The 23,859-nt window shown below is 37.3% G+C and overlaps 1 protein-coding gene across 2 annotated transcripts in view; it reads left to right on the top strand.

Annotated features, from left to right (window-relative positions):
• Positions 1 to 23,859, top strand: part of LOC126281309 (centrosomal protein of 135 kDa) — a 355,520-nt gene that overhangs the window by 314,239 nt on the left and 17,422 nt on the right. For both annotated transcript variants that reach the window (XM_049980149.1, XM_049980148.1), the window contains exons 18-21: positions 620 to 773; positions 7,170 to 7,367; positions 14,689 to 14,865; positions 22,349 to 22,551. In XM_049980149.1, coding sequence (XP_049836106.1) covers positions 620 to 773; positions 7,170 to 7,367; positions 14,689 to 14,865; positions 22,349 to 22,551 — 732 coding nt within the window. The remainder of the gene's footprint in view (positions 1 to 619; positions 774 to 7,169; positions 7,368 to 14,688; positions 14,866 to 22,348; positions 22,552 to 23,859) is intronic.

Below are 23,859 nucleotides of genomic sequence, written 5' to 3'. Positions count from 1 at the left end.
GTGACAATATTTGTAATCATTGGTGGTAACAAAGTCCTATGCTAAGACATACACACAACATTAGACATTTTGTTTCTTTTGTTCCACTGAGGGTAATTACTCTGTGGTACCACACTAGTTACAAATGTAATAATTGTAAGAAAATTACTGTTCATTTTTCACCCATCACACGTGTGTGTGTGTGTGTGTGTGTGTGTGTGTGTGTGTGTGTGTGTGTGTGTGTGTGAGAGAGAGAGAGAGAGAGAGAGAGAGAGAGAGAGAGAGAGGAGGGGAGGTGGGTCACCCTCTATAGCATGGAAACTGTTGTCACAGGAAAGAATTAAGAATTACGATTGAAACTACTGTCTCATCTCCGACACTATTTCCTTATGTCTAGTGTGACACTCATTGCCAGTATATCTCAGTGATTATTTTCTGTTTCCTATACACTCTCTTCCTCAGCCCTGTCGTAAGTGACTTCTTTAAAAGCTTCCCTTATATGATTTCTCTTTTTTTAGTTCTAAATATTAAGCTCAGGAATAATTAAAAAATAAATGTAGTAAATAGTAAATGCAGTAAAAATTCATAGTTTAGTCAGTTTAGAAGGTGTAAACTTACATACGCCACTTCTTGTTTATAGGCGCCTGCAAGACGACTTGGCCTCTGTGACAAAAGACTGCAATATTGCAAACAGAGAACTGGTTGCAGCTCGTGACGAGGCAGATACGCTAAAGAGACAGCTTCAGGACTATGTCAAGGAGATCAAAAGGATTGAAGACATGCTTGCAAGGAAGGTAGACAACTCGTACTTAATTAGTTTCTTGTCTTCTTAAATATAAAAAGCATGTGGTTTTTCTCCATCACAATGAGCAGATTTGTGTGAACTTTCCAGTCTTCCCTCCCTTTGATCATGGAAAATCTTTGATCCTGTTTCTCTCAAACGTTTGACACCAACCCTCCCATCCCCCTCAAAAGTTTGTAAAGAGTGTCATATTGTTTGAAATGATCACTTATTTCTGCATGAAATAAGAGGTCCTTTTGCAACTTTGTGTCTGTGTTTGAATGACAGGAAGTAAATGATTTAAAGGTAATAAAAAATCATAATGTATTTGTTAATGTGATGGAAGCGTGTTATATTTTAAAAGAAAATAATTGTGAATATTTCCGTTTAATTAATGGATATAAAATTCATGAATGTAATGTATAAAATTTCCAGTAATCCAAATGAATATCAGTTGTAATTAAATGATTACATTAACCACACACTAAGGAAACTAACTTTGACATTGTATGTGAATACAGGTTTTATGTCAAATTTCACTGATAAAATCTTGTTGGGTCATCAGCAGAATGACAGTGTCATGTTGTAGCAACTTTTCAGTGAGTAAATCATGATCAGTAGACCACTACTTACTTTCAAGAAATGCAAGTCCCAGTACAGTTGATCATTGTGAACAAATTTTATGAATAAAGCTTGTCATTTTGGAGGAAGACAGGTGAGGTCAAAGGGAACAATGTTTCTGATTTTCAGAGGAGATAGAGCGATATAAAATGAAAAATGAATTTCTGAAGTGAATGGTCTCTTGAAAATGAAGTTTTATTATATGGATTGTGCACAGTGCATAATTATATTCATACAACAGAGACAGAGAGCATTGAACTCTCAGGGGGTAGAGTTCTACAGTTCATGTGTTGTTTTGATTTGTCAAGAGATACTTGAAAGGTTCTCAAGTGTAGCATCAGATCAAATTGTCTAAACTGCAAAATATTTTGTGAGGCAGCTGCTTGTCATCTTCAGGTGCAGCTGTTGTTATGGCTTGTCATTGTATACACCAAGTTGCTAGAAAATTTTTTACATGCATTACTTCAAGATCTAATAAAATTGTTAATTTTAATTGCTGTGTTTTAAAGGTTAAATCACATGTTTGTATTGTTCATATCCAGAATAGGATGGACACCAGGTTGAGGAAGTTGAAATAAAATTAAAGAGACAAGAAACTTTCTGATGGTAAGAGGCAGACTGACAGACAAAATGATTGATGTACTACAGCAGTATTATGGGTTGGGCATTAGAAATAATTCTAATGATTTGTTGAAAATGAAGTAGGCGGTATGGGTTACCTTCTTCTGCAGGCTGTCAACTGATGAAAAACCAGTACACCATCTTTCCCCTCTTGGACCTGATTCATGGTGCAATTACCACAATGCCCAGTACTCAAACAGTTCATACAGCCATAAACATTCTATCCCAGCAGCAGTCATGGATATCATAAAACCTATTTACAGACACCTGGCAAATCGTGAATTACTGAAGAAGTGTCTGCGTGAATTACTGAAGAAGTGTCTGCATTGTCAGACTCGAAATCCCAATGAGTCGTTCAATATCATATTTACTCGAATGTAAGACGCACTTTTTTCCGGTTTTTGTAATCCAAAAACCCACCTGCAGTTTAGAATCAAGTGCAAAGTAAGCGGAAGCTCTGAAAAATGTTGGTAGGTGCTGGCACAACTAACTTCTGCCATCGAATATATGTAGTCGTACACAGGCATGCTTTGCAGGCACAAAGATAAATACTGGCGCCAAAACCTCTGCATCAGTAAATACATTTTAGAAAAAGCTGGAAGACGAGCTTTTTTCTCCGCCCTGAATTTCGACCACTGCATTTTCATTTTCGTACATTATCCAATGAAGACAATGTAAATTCCGTATTGTTCATCTTCAAATGTAGCAGCCTTTCAAATATTCATAGCAACAAAAATAATTTTTTTTACAAAAATATACCAACAATGCACAAGGCAAAGATTGTTGCATCAGTTGATACGCTGGGACTCATTAAGATTTCACGTAGCGGCACCTATTGCTTCGTGGAATATTGTGAAGTGCATTATAGTGCCAAATTCAAGAGGAGAGTTATTACTTTTGTGGAACAAAGTTCCAATTATGCTGCAGGTCTGTGAAACGGGATTGATGAGAGCAACATCAGGTGATGGCTACTGCAGAGAGACAAATTATTGACTGATGACCATAGACGTTAAGTCCCATAGTGCTCAGAGCCAAGGCAAATTATTTGAGTGTTCAAGTAGCAGGAAAGCATTTAGTGGGCCAAAGTGTGGCCGATATCATGCACTAGAAGTGATTTTAAATGAATTTGTTAAGGAACAGCTCAGAAACTCCTGCGTGTGAAGGCTGAAATTTTAAAAATTAAGGCACATGAAATTTCTAGAGAGCAAAAAATCAAAAATTTTTGAGGCTAGTCACAGCTGGACTGATCTGTTTATGAAGCGCTGGGGCTTTTCACTTCGGAGACAAACTTCGGTTGCACAGAAGCTGTCGAAAAATTATGAAAAACTTGGAGAATTTCAGCACTTCATAATTAGGTGGCTCACAGAAAAGCAATAACTTCGTGGTCAGGTAGGCAATGCTGACCAAACTCCCATATATTTAGACATGCCATCAAATTAAACAGTTGATGCCAAATAAAAAGAAAGGCATAAATGTTCTTACATCAGGGGGGGAAAAACAGCGAATGACCATTCTGCTTGCTTCCACAGTAGATGTACACACATTATCCCCATTCATAGTTTTCAAGTGAAAGACTGTACCGAAATTGGAAGTGTTTCCAAAAACTGTAGCTGTATCTTCATCCGTTCAACCGAATATGGAAAGCAAAGAGCTTGCAGTCTTACAGTATCGAAGATGAAGTAATGCTCCTAGCTCTTAAGGTATGCGTTTCAGAGCCCATACTGACAGTTTTTTGCTTCTAATGTCGTATTCATTCAGCTGTATGTGTTTATGCCATTAATTGTGATACACCCTTATAAAGCACATTCAAAGCTGATGCTAAACTCCAGTTACATAATTTTAAAATGATGATGTAAAATTTTTTCGAACAATAATTTGCAAGTGTTGTATTGCTCTAATTCTACATTACATACTTTCTTGATGAAAGAGATATCCTTGTTTTTACTTCTGACTAGAGAAATTCTAAAATTAACTATACAACAGCAGTACATTTTATGAAAGTATGTGTTGTAGTTCTTAATTTATTACACAAAATTATTTCCATTTCTGTGGCAAGATATACAAGCAATAGTATGAAAGGGATAGATCGCTACTCTCTACATATAGCAAGCATTTAGTCACAGACAGGCACAATGCAACAGACTGCTAAACATTTAAGCTTTTAGATATAGAGGAAGTGTTGAGTTGCAGACAGGCACACTGCTGCAGAATGGTAAACAGTTAAGCTTCCAGTTTAAAAAATCATCCTTCCAAAATACACACACACACACACACACACACACACACACACACACACACACACACACACACACACATTCACACAAGCATTGCTCACACACATAGGAGGTGTGATCAAAAAGTTAAAGAAATTTTTTAATCTCGCAGATTTTATACATTAAATTTTGCTTGAAATATGAAATAAAGTGCTGCACCACATTTGAAATGTTGACTGTGGCTTTTGGTAAATCGACTATGAGTAATACAAGATTTTACACGTGGTATAAACATTTCAAAGAGGGCCGAGAAGACATTGAAGATAACCACCTCCCTGGACAACCTAGAACCTCAATCACAGATGACATTGTTGAAGAAGTAAAGAAAATGGTTCTGGAAAATTGCTGAATCACCATCAGAGAAGTTGCTGATGATGTTGGCTTATCCTTTATCTCATGTCAAGCAATTTCTTTGGATGTTTTTGACATGAAATGTGTAGCAGCGAAGTTTGTTTCGACATTATTGAATTCTGATCAAAAATTACAGCATGGAAACACCGTTCAGGATGCTTTCAGAAAAACAAAAATTTTCATTACTTTTTGAACACACTTCGAATGGCACTATCTCCAAGCACTGGGGCCTGACTGCTCACTATGAATGCTTCTGATCTGATTAGCAATCTGCTGGGATGGGTTGTGGGAGTAAGTTGGCAGCATTGGGCCAGTAGAGGTAGGGTTAGGGGGAGGAGGGGGAAGATACTGTGCTACCTGTGGGTATAAGCAAGGATGTCATAGGGATGGGATGGGCTGCTAGTGGCCAAGGTCAACACAGTGTCCCAGTGTGTGCACCTGGTAGTCCATCCTGTCCCCACCACATCCCTGCACATTCCCCCAGGCAGCACACCATCTTCCCACACCCTTACATTGCTGTTTCTCCCCATCTCCACCCCTTGCCACTTCCTTACCTCAACCACCCCTCCCAGCAGATTAAGGCTTGTGTCAGACACAGTCGCAGTCTGCAATTCCCAGTGCCATATGTGTGAGAGTTGTCCCTGAGTGAATGTGTGTTTCCTGTTCTGTAAGGAGGACTTTTTTTGTCTGAAAGCTTAAATGTTCAGCAGTGTTTTTCATTTTGCTTCTCTGTGACTCAATGCCTCCTTTATGTGCTGAGTAGCAATCTATCCTTTTCATAATGTTGTTATTCCATCCTGGGCTTTTCATTGATTAAATATATACAAACAATTAGTGTCTAATTGTGAGATTGCCATCAGTACAGTCCTAGCAGAAATCTTATGGACAATTTTGAAAAATGTTTTTTGGAAAATAACCCACACACTTCCAATATTGGATACTGGTTTAGGTATGTTGATGATGTGTCAAGCTTGTGGGCAGGTATTACCAGACAAATTCAAATGTTCCTCAAGCAGCTAAATTCTAAGCTCAACACTATCAAATTCACAATTCAGATTTGGGGTAACTCCATAAATTATTTAGTCCTTAAATATTCATGATCACATTTACACTTCCAAGATTTACAGGAAGCCTACCACTACTGACAATGTAATACCTGCCGATTCTCAACACCCTGTCACCCAGAACCATGCTGCCTTTCATTCAGTGATACTTCACATAATATCCATTTCCAAGAGTGTTATGAAAACTTCTAAACTGAGTTAAGCACAGTCAAACAAAGTGCATTAAGCAATGGCTATACCCCTGCCATGGTGGACTTCATAGTGCATAAAAAAACAAAAATAACAGGTCTTCTCTCTCTCTTCTGCACCCTGTATTTGACCCTCCATCTCAGACCTGAATAAATGGTGCACAGTTCACATTTAGCAAAGTGTCTGTGAATGTGGCCAGAGTGTTTAAATCCATGACCTTTAAAACGTAATTTTATGTGCGCGACACTGACGGACACTTTTTTTCCCAGTGGTAAAGACACTACTTTAACTTTGGAAAAGAGTGAATTATAGAAAATCATTTTTAATTTTGATAGATTCTAAATAGGCCCATCTGGCAAGTCAAATATCCACCCACTCGAAGGAAAACCATAGAAGTTGGTGACTTAGAAATGGAGACTCTGTTTTTGCAGAGTACCTACTTCAAGAAGGCCCACATGAAATCTTACATAGCATCCAAAATAGAAGGAAGATGAATCACCTCGAAATAATGGAGATTACTAGAAGTACAGCCCTTGCCAAAGCTTAGTACTAAACAATCAGACACAGTTCACTTACTCACCATTTCTGACTAAAGATACTGCTAATAATTTCATCCAGACCACTTTATCAGTGACCCCTGTTACTCATATGCTACATTTTTTCCTTTATTTGCATTATTACAGTCTCATTTGTCAACTGAAAATTTTTCTATGTATAATTACAGTTCCGCGACTGGTTGCTACAGTCTTTATAATTTTATATTCCACAGTCGCTGCACAGAAAGGGAACCTTATGGAGCCCAACATTTAATTAACCCGTTTAGTCTCATGTGTTAAATTGCATTTGTCTGTAATATTGGGCCTTTTAAGGAGAAGTTTATCTCGTTCAGTCACCCTCTGGGAACATGTCATGAAATTTTGCTATATATTGTTCAACTTATTTTCCTTCTTGGAACCATTTTGTAATTTTTCATGTAGTTCATTATTTAATGGCTCACCTATTTCATTTGTCCTAAATATTTTTAAATCACATTTTTACTTAAATAATTCCACTTGTTTTAGTAATTAATGAGAGATCAGCCATTGCCATCATTGGAAACCAACTGAGGTATTCTATAGTTGCACTATTTTAAAATCTCTCAGAGCTGTGTATTTATCCTTGTACTTGATTATGGTATAACAGCCAAAAATCGGTCTGTAGAATATTATACCACTGTCATGTATTCTTTCATTCAAAATGAATATGAATTATTTGGTATCACATCTTTAGCATGCTGCTTTTAATTTTCAGGAACGGGAGCGTTCCGAAATGTTGGAACAATTCCGTGGCCTCAGCCTGGAAGCAGAAGCTCTGGAAAGTAATAACCACAGTTTAGAAACAGAAGCACAAGAACAAAAATCAAAACTGCGGCTTGCTGAGGACCGCATTGCTGAGCTCGAAGGGGAACTCGAAACAAGGGATTCCTTGGTACACAGCTATGAATCTCAGGTACTATTGTACTTAAAGCAAGAAATGTCATGTGAAAGTTCAATTATGCTGCTAAAGATATTTGTTTTGAAGTATAGCCTATTGCATGTAGCACAAAATAAAGGCATGTTTCATATGGTACATGCTCTAATAGCTGATATATAAGGATGTGGTAGAATTGTAGTGGAACAGTTTGTAGCAGTGAATGTAATTGGAAATAAGGAAAAGAGTATATTATTGAAAAACGTCATATTGTCATGAAGTATTGGTGTGAAAGAGAAGGATGTGAGGTACATAACATACCAATACTCGTTTGATTGATTGTTAATGTAATACACGTATTTAAATCATACAAAATATTTTTAAAGCTCTCCAGTCTGAACTAATATAGGAATATACTCAATAAAAGGCATAACAATTTTGAACTTCTAGGAATAGAAAAAGGTGAGAGAGCATTATATCATCATGATCTTAGTAGTTAGCATCCCAGCTACTGCTAATATTTTAAATGAAAATAATAGACTTTTTGGTACGTACTTGACTAGGATTCATATATAAATCTTTGCCTTTAGTGGACATCAACTGAGGTATTCCAGTATGTCACAACCTGACTTGCTGCTACAACCTACCAGCAGTTTGATGATTGGTGATCTCCAGTAAGAGCAGAGACCCCTCATTCAAGAGAGAGCAGGGATGCTGAAAATAGTTTTGTACCCCTGTTTGCCTGGACTGGAAAGCTGCCCCCTACAAATTAAAGAATTGCTAGTTATCAAAGACTAAGGAAGCATGTAAAATTGGAACTCTCTACTTTCACTATGCAGAATTGTGTGCACAATGCATACAGTCTTGTAAAATAATCTCAAGAGATTATCTTGAGAGGTAAACTGGTCTCGATTTCTGATACTGATGAATTTGTGCATAGAGAAATGAAAGTGAAGGCCAGGTTTCTGTTACTTCAGTAAATAGTGGAACTGTTCAGTTATATAAGAATATGAAGTGATAATGCTGGAGGAGCTACAGTAGGTAGCCACGTTCATGACAGTGCACACTGACTGTAGGTTTTGTATCTCCAGTTTCTCGTACAGTGCTATTTGCATAGTGTCTTGTGTCGTGTAATCATGTAGTAAGCTGAACAGAACTCTGGAAGTTATTCATACATGGTTCATTAGCTTCACAACCAAAAGATGACTGTAAAATCAGTTACTCTTAAGTGAACTGCGTATCTCAGATTTTTCAGTATAATCTGTTTTTAACAGAAAATACTTCACACTGACTTTTTCTTTCCTGTTTAAGATCTTAGAATTAATAAGAAAGGTCTGTTGATTTGCTCCAAAACATGAGCTGTTTTGCCATGATTTCTTCATTTGATGTGTCAATGTGTGAATGTCCTTTGATTGTTATGTCCTATTTTTTTCCACAAGAGTTTTTGGGCAAGTCCACTAGATAGGCTAGAAGACTTGGTAGTCTATAATGCTGTTTGATGGTTTTAGCCATGACCATGGCTGGCAGCAGTTCATTGCTGTGATAAAAGAGTATGTTTTCCTTCATTGAATTTGTTCACTTTTCTTTTGCCAATTTCTTGTAAAATGTTCCCACCTAAAGAGACAAAAATAGTCTACCAATAATTTTCTTCATTAATAAATATCACTTGTAACAACATCTTCCCTCCAAACTTGCACAAAAAACACCTGTCACTACAATTTCACGGATGATGGAATGTTTTTTAAACTTTTAAAGGGTTCAAATCCCAAGTTTCAGTCCATAAACATGTTGTTCATTAAACAAATAAATTCCTTATAGAACACTTAAAAACAAGTCGTGTTCCACTAATCAAGATGTAAGACTTCAAAAATAAACTTAGACCCAGCATAGACATGTTCAACCATGTGTTGCTGGCAAATTCAATTTTTTTTCTTAATTTGGAATTTGTGCTGGTACCATAATCCTTTGTGAAAACATACAGATGATAAAAAATGTACATTAGTCTGAAGTTGCACCTTAGTATTTGGGTAACATGTCACAGAGTACTGGTGTAGACACAGTGCCAATCATTCCGTGGTAGTGGCAACAACAAATCTCAGTGCATTCTCAAATTTCAGAACGAACTTAATTTTATGAGAAGATGAACAAGTAAACATAAAACTAAGCAGCTTTTGGAACATTGTTCTGTTTTTAAAGGTGCACAATTTTCTCACATATTTCCTAAATAAAATGTACCATGATTATTACAGAAACTCAATCTTATATTTTAAATATTTCATTGACTAAGTTAATTTACTTGTGATAGTACATATTTTCCATAAGGAAAACTGAAAGATACAAAACATTGATATCAGTTTTTCAAGGATTTAAATTCTATGGTTTTTGCATTCTTGTTTTTTTCAAGAAAACTTCACTAGTGACTAGTGGTAGATTTTCTGTGATTACAGGTATGAGAGGTAAGCCTTTTTTGTCTAAATACCTCACTCAGTGAGTGCTTTAAAAGAGATTTTGATAAATTGTCACTCACAAAACAAACTTCTTTGAATAGCTTTACATGATGCATCATAATGTTAGAAAACTAAAAACACAAAGTTAATGCTCCAGAATGTCACAAAGAAGTTGGTGGATTATTTTTGTCTCAGGACACTGTAAATCCAGGAACCCATGTGTTAAAATATAGAAGACTATAAATTAGCAACTTATTTCTATAGGGAAAGTGTGGCAAAAGGAGGATTGCCTTGTATGTGCAAAATATGAGCAATTTCAAATCTACTGAAACCAGTAGTTTCTGCTTGGATCAGTAATTGGAAACCTGTGATGGTAAATTGCTGCTACCGGTAAACTTCCATATATTCTTAAAGACTTAGTATTATGTCAACAAGCAGACAGAAAAAAGCAAATGGTGAATGTAGAGAATTTAACATTAATTTCTAAAATACCCAGACAAAAGACATCTTTCAGAAATGTTACTTAACATGTACAACATTAGTTCTGTTGTTAATTTTCCCACTGGAACTACACCAGAAAGCAATACAGTAATTGTCAACATTTTTGTAGGTGATATATAAGTTTACCTACATCTACATGTACATCCATACTCTGCAAACCACTGCAAAGTGCATGGCAGAAGTTATGTTCCATTGTACCACTTATTCTGTTCACATACAGAGTGAGGGAAGAATGATTCTTGAAAACCTCTGTGCATGCTGTAGTTATTCTAATTTTGTCCTCATGGCCCCTATGTGAGCAATACATAGGGATAATCTATATCTATCTTAAAGAGCCTGCTAGTTCAGTTTCTTAAGAATCTCTGTGATTCTCTCCCACTGATCAAACAAACTTATGACCAACAACCATACTGCCCTGCTCTGTATACATTCAATACCCTCTGTTAGTCTTATTTTGTATGGGTCCCAAGTACTTAAGCAATGTTCTAGAACTAGTTGCGTGAGTGATTTTTAAGCAGTCTCCTATGTAGACTGATTACACTTTCCCAGTGTTCTACCAATAAATTGAAGTCTATCACCTGCTTTAATCACAACAGAGCCTACACAGTGATTCCATTTCATATCCCTACAAAGTGTTGAACCCAGGTATTTGTATGACTGGGCTGATTCCAGCTGTGACTTGATATTACAGCCATAGTATACTAGATTTTCTGCAGACCTGCAGAGTGAAAATCTCATTCTGGAAACATCCCGCAGGCTGTGGCTAAGCCATGACTCCGCACTATCCTTTCTTTCAGGAGTGCTAGTTCTGCAAGGATCGCAGGGGAGCTTCTGTAAATTTTGTAAGGTAGGATATGAGATACTGGCAGTTGTGAAGCTGTGTGGATGGGGCGTGAGTCGTGCTTGGGTAGCTCAGTTGCTAGAGCACTTGCCTGTGAAAGGCAATGGTCCCGAGTTCGAGTCTTGGTCTGGCACACAGTTTTAATCTGCCAGGAAGTTTCATATCAGCGCACACTCCGCTGCAGAGTGAAAATCTTATTCTGGAATTTATCGATTGGTTTCTATCAGTCTTCAACAGCTACTTCCCCAAGAAGATTATGAGACTAATAAAATGTAATGAAACTCTGGATTAAACATTTATATTGGAAGTGACAGGAAATTGTTTGAAATGGTAAGGACAAACAGAGAAATAGGAATGGCTAGCGATATACCTGTGCTTTGCAACACAAGTTGTGCCTTTGTGTACCATCAGTTTTTAGGGTTCTGTATCTCAACTAGTAAAAATACAACACTTATAGGGTCACTTTGTCAACAAGTTAATTTTTCTAGTCAAGAAGTCAAATATAAATAAAACCTATTGGAAGAAGTAAAGCAATTTGATTAAGTTTTAAATATACAGAGTGAAATCAGTAAATTCATATATCCTAGCCAAGTAAATTCTATGTTAATTTTCATTTGTGAAGATAAGATTGTGGCTTTTAGTTCTGATAAAAATTTGGAAAATACTTCTGTCACTGAGGGAAAAGAACCAACACTGCCATCTACTGGATCTTTGGTGTACCACATCTGAAGGCATACTACTAAAGTACTAAGCTGAGCAGTCTCCTAAAACTATAACTACAATATCTTTTTTTCTGTGATCCAATTTTAAGTAAGCCCTATATGTTGCCCAAAGCTATGCTCAAATAATCTGTAAAAATCTCATGATAATTCATCTACTAGTTTCGTAGAGTAACGTATTCAAGCAGGACATGACAGTTTTGCAGTTTTATTATTAGTGTAGATTACATTTTATAAGACATTTATTATTATTAAAAACTGATTAAAAATAACATATAAACCTTTATAATGTTCAGAATTAATAACTGAGACAGTAGAATTAAATCTTTGTGGGCGAAAGTTAAAAAGAGAAACCAGGAAATGAGTTGAGGAATGCAAAGACTTTATTATTAAAGAAAACAGCTAATTAATAAATGGTAGCAGTTACAATACGTGAAAAGGAAAGTTGCTACTCACCATATAGCGGAGATGCTGAGTCGTGATAGGCACAATAAAAAGACTCGCACAATTAAAGCTTTCAGCCATTAAGGCCTTTGTCAGCAGTAGACATACATACACACATGCGCGTGCGCGCACGCACACACACACACACACACACACACACATCTACAGTCTCAGAAAGCTGAAACTACACTGCGAGCAGCAGCACCAGTGCATGATGGGAGTGGTGACTGGGTGGGGGTAAGAAGGAGACTGGGGCAGGGAGGGCGAGGGACAGTATGATGGGAGTGACGGACAGTGAAGTGAAGTGTTGCAATTTAGATGGAGGGCAGGAGAGAAGGTGCGGAGAGGGGAAGGGGTAAGTAGCGGAAAGGAGAGAAATAAAAATAAAGAAATTAAAAGACTGGGTGTGGTGGTGAAATGACGGCTGTGTAGTGCTGGAATGGGAACAGGGAGGGGGCTGGATGGGTGAGGACAGTGACTAATGAAGGTTGAGGGCAGGAGGGTTACGGGAAAGTGGGATATATTGCAGGGAAAGTTCCAACCTGAGCAATTCAGAAAAGCTGATGTCACTGATAATATCTCAAGTAATATACTAATATCCTGTTCTTCATATATGCAGCACATCTCTATCACATAGAATACTTGCAAGCAGACTGAAATATGCTCCTCTTGTCACACTCTTTTACTTGAAAGCTAGTAACACAGAAGTGTCAACCAGTCGTGCTGTGTATGTGCTTCTTAGGGTTTTCGAAAAGATTATGTATGCAAGAACCATAACACACCACTCTCAAAATAAGGTATGTAGTCTTAGTATGGGTTTTATGAGTGTCTTTCCACAGAACATGCTATTTTTCAATTCACCAATGAGTTTATACAAAATCAAAAAGACAAAATATTGCCAAATGGTGTTTACTGTGACTTGTCAAACAGCATTTAAGTGTGCAGTCACAATATTGTCCTAAACAAGCTAAAATATTATGTCATCAGAGATCTTGCTGATTACTGGGTTTTGTACTATCTGAATAAAATTATGTATGGTGTTGTATTAAGGAGCTCTGGGGGTGTACACAATGAGACAGTATCTTTGGAATGGAGTATAATCACAACAGTTGTACAATGGGGCTTGGCACTGGGTCTGCTCATGTTCTTGTTGTAGATAAATAAACTGCCATCATGTATCCAAGAAGCAGAAACAGTTCTCTTTGCTGACATAGCAAGTTTTATAATCAGGTCTAGTGGAACAACTTCAACGCTTGAAAAAGTAAATAATAATTTCTTGAAAATTAATATCTGGTTCTCTGCAGATGTAATTTTTACATGATACTCTAATAAATATTCAGTTGGGCATAGGTTATATATTCTTTTAAACAAGAATGTACATATTTTCTGTTAAAATTGACTCTGAGAAGAAAAATGCGTTTGAAAATGTGCAGTTTCGTTTTCTTTCTCCATAGTTAGTTTTAATTACAATAGCAGGGCATTTAAACCATTAGACATATTGTTTCTTGCTTAAATATTCTTTCTTCTTATATGTAATTTTAAACAAAACTATATATTGTTTCATTTTCTTCCTCACATTTGATTTTAACAGAAAAGAGGTAGATATTATTTGTGGCTTATTATTAGCAAATTGTTACATAATCTCAATTATCTGAAACTTCATAATCCTAGGCATTTTCAGGTTAAAACTATTTTAAATACTAAGGTCTCTGATATCCGGTATACTAATGAGGCCAACCAATTTACCAATTCATTTTAAGTGTCTATAAAACAAGGGTCAAGGTCAGAGATATGGGAAAGGGTGGGGAGGGGGGAGAGAAGAGGAATTTTCCAAAGTGTGGCCAAATATTAAAATTCTTGCCCAAAATCAAGTGTGAAACAACACTATTGGTTTCCCAACATGTTACTTCAAGACTGATCTGTACAGACTGACTACCTGATGCAAAGGACCTCTGGAGTCATATTACAAGGAGTGGCTGCTCCCTTGTACTCCTGATAAAGCCGGTGACCACATAGCTTACTGGGGCAGTCCAGCTGCCTACCCTAGACTTGGCCTCGCAATCTGAACCAACTCTTACAATTCCATGACTCGATAAGTTTTACTTAGCTGTTCGCTCACCAGCATATGCATTGTGTTAGGAGATACGAGACAGTAGACAGTGAAGCAATGATGAAATTCATAGAATGACAGCAAAATTAACAGACAATAGATGAATGGAGCAAAATAAAAGTGCTGTGAATGAGAAACAGAAGCATAAAGGACGTGAAAGAAAAAAACAAGTGAAGGAAAATATTCAGAGGGAGATTCTTTTTCATTACTCTCTGTTTCTACATTAATGAAGATTATTTATGTATTGCTCTTTATTAATTACATGATTGATTATAATCAATCTGTCTTTCTTTTCCAGCTTGCAGAACTGACAGGAAAAGTTGCAGGCTTTGAAACACAAATTCGACAACATACAGACAAGCTGCGGAGAGCAGAGGCAGACCTTGTCACAGTTCGGGATCTCTGTGTCACTCTGGACAGCCAGAAGGAGGCCCTTCAGGAACAGGCAGCAGAGTCTGATGAACAGAGGATCAAGGTCAGGTTTATACCTATGTTGACTAGTTATTGGTGGTGATGAAGAAGAGTGCTAACAGATAAACAAAATTTCAAAGAAATTGTCGAAATTATTACTTCAGGTTGTGGTGACTGTAATAGAAAGAAAATTCAACCTGAGATATAAGGTGAAAGACTTGCTTCACACTATCGTACCACCCTTTCCTTGACCTGTTCATCCTTTCCTACCCCCTCCCCACCCCCATCCTCCCAACAACTGCTTTCTATAACCAATATTCAATAACCAGTCTAGATGCTACTTTGAGTGTGTATGTTTGGCTATCTGTGTGGTTGTTTGTGAATGTCTATACTCTTACTAGAAAAAGAGAAGGAGCTCAATAGGCAGTGTTAATTTTTTTCTGTTATGTGCTTGACGCGCAGGGTACCCACACGGTCTGAGGCGTCTTGTCACGGTCCATGCGGCACCCCCCGTCGGAGGTTTGAGTCCTCCCTCGGGCAAAATGTGTGCATTGTCCTTAGCATAAGTTAGTTTAAGTTAGATTAAGTAGATAAGTAAGCTTAGGGACCAATGACCTCAGCAGTTTGGTCCCATAAGACCTTACCACAGATTTCCCAAATTTGTAACATGTTTCTGTGCACCACACACACACCAACATTCTATAAGTAAATGCTCGCTTTTGCCTTATTTTACATATTTTTCCATTCAGGAATTTCAGTTATTATTCTGCCGAATTTCTATGATTTGAAATATTAAATCACAACAGGAATGATGTGAGTAAGAGCTGAGCTACAATTCTATAAAATGAAAGATGGATATATGATTAGCAGAAATTTATGTTGAAGATAAAGCAAACAATTTATTTATTTTTAAGGTGACAAATGGAAAGTGTACTGCCATGCCCTGTATAGTGGCTTTCTGAGTGTGTATATATAGATGAAGGCACATCACCAAAATTAAATTGTTCCAAAGCCCAGCCCTCGCATAGATTCCAATATAGTACTGAGTTATTGTAACATTAGTGTTTGCTTGTATTTAAAATAAGGTTAAAACTTCCTGTACATTAATTAAGTATTGTTAAATGCCAAGTAGGAATCATGGAAGACAGTTTCACTTCTTCTTCTTCTTCTTCTTCTTCTTCTTCTTCTGGTGCTGCCTGTCTTTGGAGTTTGGCAATAATTACATCTAATATTGTTTATGACTTTTCAGCTCTAAACAGTTATAGGGAAATGTAAGTGAACCACTTTCACAGGTTCTACAGCTATGAAGTTCATCTTCTTCCTACTGATCTTTTCTCTAGAACTTTTGCTTCTGTTAACAATATTAGAATGTTATATATATATATATCTCTTCTAATAAGATGGCCAAAATACTCTAGTTTTCTGATTTATGTTATGGTCTCCAATTCCTGATCCTTATCGATTAACCTTAGAATGTCTTCATAAGTAATTATGTGTGTTCAGGGTATTTTTAACGCTTCTTGATCCAGACGCAGTTCACTCTTCGTCATTGTTGCCTTATTAATTTCCCGTACATCCATTCCATACAAGAGTCGTAGGATTACAAAACATAATTCAGGTAAATTTGAAACACTTATCAACATTACAGCTGGAATTTATTTAAAAGTGTGTTACGCACTGATTTGATTTGATGAGTCTATAGTGGCGAGGCAATGAGAAATTGAGCACAATGATGAGGGAAGAAATTATGATAGCTTTATTACATCTAGCTCCTAATCATTTCTGAAATAAAGAAATAAGTGAAAGACAGTTACCTTACTGGAGTACTCTTAGCTTTTTAAAAAAATAATAATTTAGATTTGGATTTTTGAAAAAGAGTAGCTTTTAAACCCTAATTTTAATTATCTTGAAGCTTTAGTAGTGCAAGTGTGTTTTTACATTAGAAATATGTATGTTAAGTGCTAACAAATATGTCACAATGGTTCAAATTGACATAGGTTAAGTTTTGGTTTTATGACATTTCAACAATTACTAAATTATGTTACTTCAGTGTTCACAAAATATTACTTGTGTATAATTTAGCAACTAAATTAAGACATTCAATTTCAATTTTTAGTAGTGTTTTGTGAAGTAAGCTCACATTCATTTCTACAGCAGTTATAATATCATGCTTTAGATAGTCCCAAAGATCAAAAAAATCTTGAAATAATTTGTAGAATAATTTGTTTTAATCATTCTACAAATCATTTCAATATTACTTTCTGTAGTGACTGTGTAGACTTTTCCAGCATCTTAACTGAATATATTATTGTTGTGTCTGCAGCCAGATTATACAGTCATCAAAACACATTATTTCAGTGGTCCATCTGGCTGGCATCTTCATGTGAGAACACTATTTATTAATGAGATTAGCAGATATTGTTCTGACCTTAAGATGGTGACCATTTCGATTGCTGAGATACTGTGTGTAGATAATTATATGATCTGGCCGCAGATTCAATTGGAAGACTTTTTGAGAATGATTGTTACCTAGTTGCAATAATAAATATCATTATTCAAACTATAAAATCAATATTGATGTAGTTGCATCACACTATTGTTACTAAATAATTCTGATTTGGCTACCATTCTAGAGGAATAATCACATTTAGGAATCCTGTAATCAATATCTGTAACTGAACAAATACGTTGAACTGAAAAATATAGCAGCAACAATAAACAGTTTTTGAAAATATACAGTTATTGGATGAATGAAAAATTGATTCAACAAGCAGGAGCAGGGGAAAATACACATAAAGGTATTGAAACCCACAAACTTTCAGAGCCAGTGTATTCGTCTTCTGGCAGAAGGATGAAGGGGAAAGAAGAGGGCTGAAGGTAAAAGAGTGGTGATATTTAGAGAATGGGAGGAGTTTGGAAAAGTCACCCAGAACCCTGGAGCAGTGGAGACTTACCAGACAGGATGAGAAGGAACAGTTCTGCTTTCACAGAAACATGAAACACAGGCATAGGCTGACTGCCTTATGAGAGGAGGCTAGGCTTGTTTCTCCACACTACTCCATGCCACTCTGCTGATGATAATTCTAACTTGTTTACACTTGAGGCAAACTGCCGACTTATTGTATCTGCATATTGCACTGTAGTGACCAGAAAACAAAAACAGTAACTATACATCGACCACACCGAAAGTGTGCCCCTGCGAACAGAGTTATTTTTGGTCCTAATTCTACGTTAAGTACGTTGTTGGTTTTATCTGTAGTGTTGTCAAGTATGGGTGACATGGCCATGAATCCCCATGAATGGTACAAATTGATATTCTGCAGATTCTGTTACTAGACTTCTTTTGTCTTTTAACCCCTACCTTTCTAGTCTTAGTATATACAAATTGTGCTGTCAGACTGCTTTGTCTGCCACAAAGCTTTTGTTGTGTGTCTCCAAAATACTAGTGTCATTGAAGATTTTTAGACTGAAGCTATCAGACATGCAGAGTCTCCTTGATCTATACAGTAATTTTGCAGGCTTGACCACAGTTCAGTCAGTTGATATAGCCTTAATGTAACTGGTCAAACTGCAGCTTGCAATTCTGAAAATTCATTTTGTGTAAGTGACCTTTCCGTAATACACTCCTGGAAATGGAAAAAAGAACACATTGACACCGGTGTGTCAGACCCACCATACTTGCTCCGGACACTGCGAGAGGGCTGTACAAGCAATGATCACACACACGGCACAGCGGACACACGAGGAACCGCGGTGTTGGCCTTCGAATGGCGCTAGCTGCGCAGCATTTGTGCACCGCTGCTGTCAGTGTCAGCCAGTTTGCCGTGGCATACGGAGCTCCATCGCAGTCTTTAACACTGGTAGCATGCATCATGGTGTGGGGAGTGATCTCCTACACTGGCCGTACACCTCTGGTGATCGTCGAGGGGACACTGAATAGTGCACGGTACATCCAAACTGTCATCGAACCCATCGTTCTACCATTCCTACACCGGCAAGGGAACTTGCTGTTCCAACAGGACAATGCACATCCGCATGTATCCCGTGCCACCCAACGTGCTCTAGAAGGTATAAGTCAACAACCCTGGCCAGCAAGATCTCCGGATCTGTCCCCCATTGAGCATGTTTGGGACTGGATGAAGCGTCGTCTCACGCGGTCTGCACGTCCAGCACGAACGCTGGTCCAACTGAGGCGCCAGGTGGAAATGGCATGGCAAGGCGTTCCACAGGACTACATCCAGCATCTCTACGATCGTCTCCATGGGAGAATAGCAGCCTGCATTGCTGCGAAAGGTGGATATACACTGTACTAGTGCCGACATTGTGCATGCTCTGTTGCCTGTGTCTATGTGCCTGTGGTTCTGTCAGTGTGATCATGTGATGTATCTGACCCCAGGAATGTGTCAATAAAGTTTCCCCTTCCTGGGACAATGAATTCACGGTGTTCTTATTTCAATTTCCAGGAGTGTAGCTGTTGTGCAAATGCTTGCTGGTGTTGCCAGTGTTGTAAACAAGGAAGTTCAAGCTTGACCTCTACCAGCATTTGATGCAAGCATAGTTCAAACCTGAAACTCCCATGTTGAAGTGTACACATTCTTCCAATTTTTGAACATTAGCTAGCAGACAAATGTATTTGTTTCATTGTTCGAAGATGCTAGGCCCCCACAGTTAAGTCCTACATTGCATTACATGGTGTGTATCTTATACAGACCATTGAAGTATGAAGAGATGGCAGGGCACCAGAGTATCAAGTGCACCAATATATTGTTATCTTAGTGTACTTTTTATCTTGCAAATGTGTTCTTATCCATATTAACTTTCCCAAGTGGGCTTTGTCATATGATCTGAAGTAGCAGTATCCAAAAATTGGTTACATTTTTAATAATTATATGCAAAAAATTAAGCTATTTCAAACTCTCTCTAATAGAATAGTTCACGTGGATACAATTCACTGTGGAACAGCACCTATTATGCAATTTTGTGTTTTAGCATTTTGAGGCAAAATTTGCAATTATATTTGCATTTATTGTGAATGCAAATTGTTTAGGTTCCTGCTTGTGATTCAGGTTCTTTGTGAAATGCTCTTTGTAAGCATAATCATTTAATTACATTTGGGAGTGCAGGCAATAATTTGAAGTGCAACCTTAACTATGTAACTGAGAATGACATCAGGCACATAACTTTGGATGTTCCTCACTCTCATGTGAAGAGTGCATCATTTTTTGAGCAGCCCTTGGATGAAGCATTCCTTGTAATACGTCATTCAGACCTGGGAAAGCCTTTCTGGAAACAATGAATATCATACTTGGCTGTGACTGGCATGTCATCCATCATTCAGTCGCATCACATGGGGTGCAACAGAATGCCTCTGGTAAGAGGCTGCTTTCAAGACTAACTGCCAACAGCATCCAGCCTGACCAAGGCACTTCCTATCATATCTCAATAACTTCTAATTTTTCCACTAGGTATTTTTGTTAGAGAAAATTTGTATGGAAGACAGACATGTAGAGTTAGTACAGTTTCAGTAGAAGCAGCAATTGCCAAAGGAAAATACTGCAGATTGGACCATTCTGTTTATTTTGATAGTACCCAGCAATCAGTTGACATCCACAAACTTTGCTGTGATGTACAAATTTGCAGTATACGTTGCCCATCTACAAGTACCAAATTTACTTGGAAAGCAATGTAACCTAAAAATTGCAGGGTGGCCCTCTGACAAGTCAAATGTACCTGTATGATGAATGCATATGAATGAAAAGAAAGAAAAATCTTTCATCAATATTTAACAGCTGATGTCCCTGTTCAACTGTTGAATCAAGATTGTATAGAAGAATCAGTACAATTTTTAGTATCAAAAGTCAATCTCATTGTCATTCATACCATCTCTATGATTTCTCCCTTGTTCAGTTACTATGATATGTCATTTTCATTTACTGAGATAAGTCTGCCTTTGTATAACAGGAAAATGAGGAGAATAATGCTCTGATGGTAATACCGAAAATCGAAAATGTAAGGAGAAGTCAAAAACATTAACACAAGATTCCAAATAGCATGCAGATATTTCAAATAAGCTACTTTAACCTTGAGCAGCCAACTGGAAACTGGCACACAAAAATAGCTGTTCACATTAATACATCCACAGCATACACATACCTGTGCAGCAGCAAGTGTACCTCATCAGTCTGAAGATTTCGAGACTGGATTAATAAACAATAAAGAAACACTATGATGGGAGTTTAAATGCTACAGGTTTTCTACAATGTTTTCCCCACTGCAAGACAATGTACAGGAAGTTCATGCAACCATGTGTATCTGCTAGAAAAGTTCTTCTTTGGGATTTTGTTCAACTTGCATGTCACATTGGCTTGAATGTTGGTTATGTCCTCAAAGCATTACCTTTGATGTAAATTACTGCATGTTATCATTTTGTGGGTGAGTTTGTTTTGATATCACAAAATCTCATCACCCATAATGATTTGTTCCAGAAAAGAATTGCCTGTGCTTTTCATTTCGATCAAGTGGTGGCAGGAATCCATATGTTGTTTGGTAGTCAAGGAGAGCAGGACATACTTTGTACATACTTCTCTGTTCATCAAAACATTCTGGAGAATGTCTTGACCACTTAATTTAGAGATGTTCAGTTCGTTACCCAATTCTGATTTGTACCATAACACCACTGACACACTACAGTCACGTGTCCGGTACTTAAACACAGCTTGCTCACAACTGATTGGTTGAAAGTACATCTGTTGTTTATAATAGTTAGTTCAAGGTGCCACTATAGTTAACTGATGACATCACTTATATCCCAGCCATAAAAGCAGTCTCTGAAGTTTTTGGGTGAACAGTGTAAACAAAGGCATAGCACTCAGAGGCCAACTGGGTAGTGTGAGCATGTATGTCCTGAGGCAATTGGACAGCACAATGTATCAACATGTCTATGTCTCTCAAAGAGTTAATACAGACAGATTGACCACGTCTATCCATACCTAATGGCAACTTTATAAATGCAATGGTGATGCAGCAAGCTAAATGGATGCTATATATAATCTTGTGTATTGTGTTCGGCAAGACAGTTGTAAGAGATTGTATCAAGGTGAATTTTCCGATGGATTTAGTCATCTTGATAACATACATGTAGCAGAAGAATAGGGTGTAATGTGGCAAAGAAAAGAGGGTAGAAGGAGCAACGTAGCATACTATCAGGATACTCGCAAGAAGTGAGACAAGAAGAAAGTTAGGATTAAATGATTTATTTACAAATAATGGACTGAAGGGGGTGTTAACCATAAATTATCAATTACATATGGTCAGAATTCTATTTCAGAATTTAAAATATGCAGAGAGCTGTTGATAATAAAATTAGATTAAGAAGGCATCTCATGACACAGTAGTAAAATTTTGTCTATTTCCTGTCCAACAGCACTGATGTACATTATAGTTGTATAGTAATAATTATATCTTCAATTCTATCACATCATAGCTACCTATTGACAATACACTGATTAGCATTTGGTGATGCTCTAATGATCTTTCTCATCCATCAGCTTGAGAGAGAAGTGTGTCAGCTGCGGAAAGAGGTGGAATGTTTACAAGTGCAACTGTCAAAGGAACAAGCAACTGTCGTCTCTTTGGAAGAAATCCTGGACAGTAGTCGTCAAGAGGCATTGAGGTTTCGGCGATCATCCCAAGATGCTGAATGCGAGGTGACTCGCCTGAGGCAGAAAGTATCAGATCTACAAGCTGATCTGTAAGTTCGAAGTTTTATTGTTTTATTGTGAATGTAATTTTGATTGAAAATTTCATGGGTGATTGTTATAATAGTTTTGTAACTACAAATGAAATAGACTTCTAATAAATATTCTACTATATATTATGTCATTATAAGGCAACATTTGTTTTGGTTGGATTGCTCGGGGGAGGGGGGGGGGGGGGGGCGACTACAGGCTTCCTGTTCATTATGTTCAATAGTATGTGGCAAAAAGCCTATCCACTGACTGGCAGTGACAGTTGTTACTTCCAAGTAGAAGTGGAAGAAGTTAAGCAGACAGTTACTGTGTATGCTGGTGGTGCAGTGTCAAATGGCTTGCTGTATAAATGTACATGTTTGTCTGAGATCCTAGCAGCAGCTTTGTCGCTACTGTATTATTTTGCTCAAAAAATTCTTCAATAAAAGAAAAGTATAGTGTGCAGTGCACGTTCAGCAGCAGGGCAAGTACTGTCCGTCAACAGAAGACGTAGATGGCTGTCATGATTCTCAACCCAGAATGCTGACCACCTCACTGCAAATTCTTTGACTGCTCAGAGACTGTGATCCTATTCAAAATTCTAATAGAACAATTGAGACCAGTGTTGTATTATAAACTTTCAGAATACTTGTGGATGTGACAGCTGTCCTAAGGGACAATAAAATTATTCAAAACATAAAATGACATGCTTGGAAAAGGAAAGTAGGAAATGCTGTGAACTTCACTTTCATTGTTGACAAACATATAATTGTTTTTCCTATATAACAAGAATATGTCATGGAAAGATAACTATCTTTAAAATTTGGTGCCTTACTATTACAAGCTCTCTTGATTCACTTTGGCAGAATGAGTTTTTAATTATTCTACTTATTATTGTACTCGATAACATACATTTACAAACAAATGATTTTCCTGACTACAACAGTGAAGTACTTTGCACTTGTCACCTAGTACAACACTTAGCAAATTTCACAAGCAAGCTGCAGCCAGTACATCTTAAAGGAAGTACTGAAATTAATATTTGCTGTACAAACTGAAACACATTCACCATTGGATAATGCCCTACTCAACATGGCAGCCTATTCTAATAATTTGTCATAAGAAGAATTTTGTCATTTGTATCACAGTTGCAACATGAATTGAATAGTCATGGTTTGACACTAGTCAACCCTGTACTAGACTAGGACACCATTCATTCTTTTATCATTGTCAAGCAGACAAAGAAAAATCTTACCATCACAGTCTCATGTTTCTGTTCCACCTAACCCATCTGTAAGTCTCACTCTATCATTATCTGCGTGCTGAAGTTG

This window comes from Schistocerca gregaria, chromosome 7 (assembly GCF_023897955.1).
Source record: "Schistocerca gregaria isolate iqSchGreg1 chromosome 7, iqSchGreg1.2, whole genome shotgun sequence".
NCBI classification, from domain to species: Eukaryota; Metazoa; Arthropoda; class Insecta; order Orthoptera; family Acrididae; genus Schistocerca; species Schistocerca gregaria.
The sequence above is the reverse complement of the archived record's forward strand: the minus strand, read 5'-3'. Positions and strand labels throughout refer to the sequence as shown.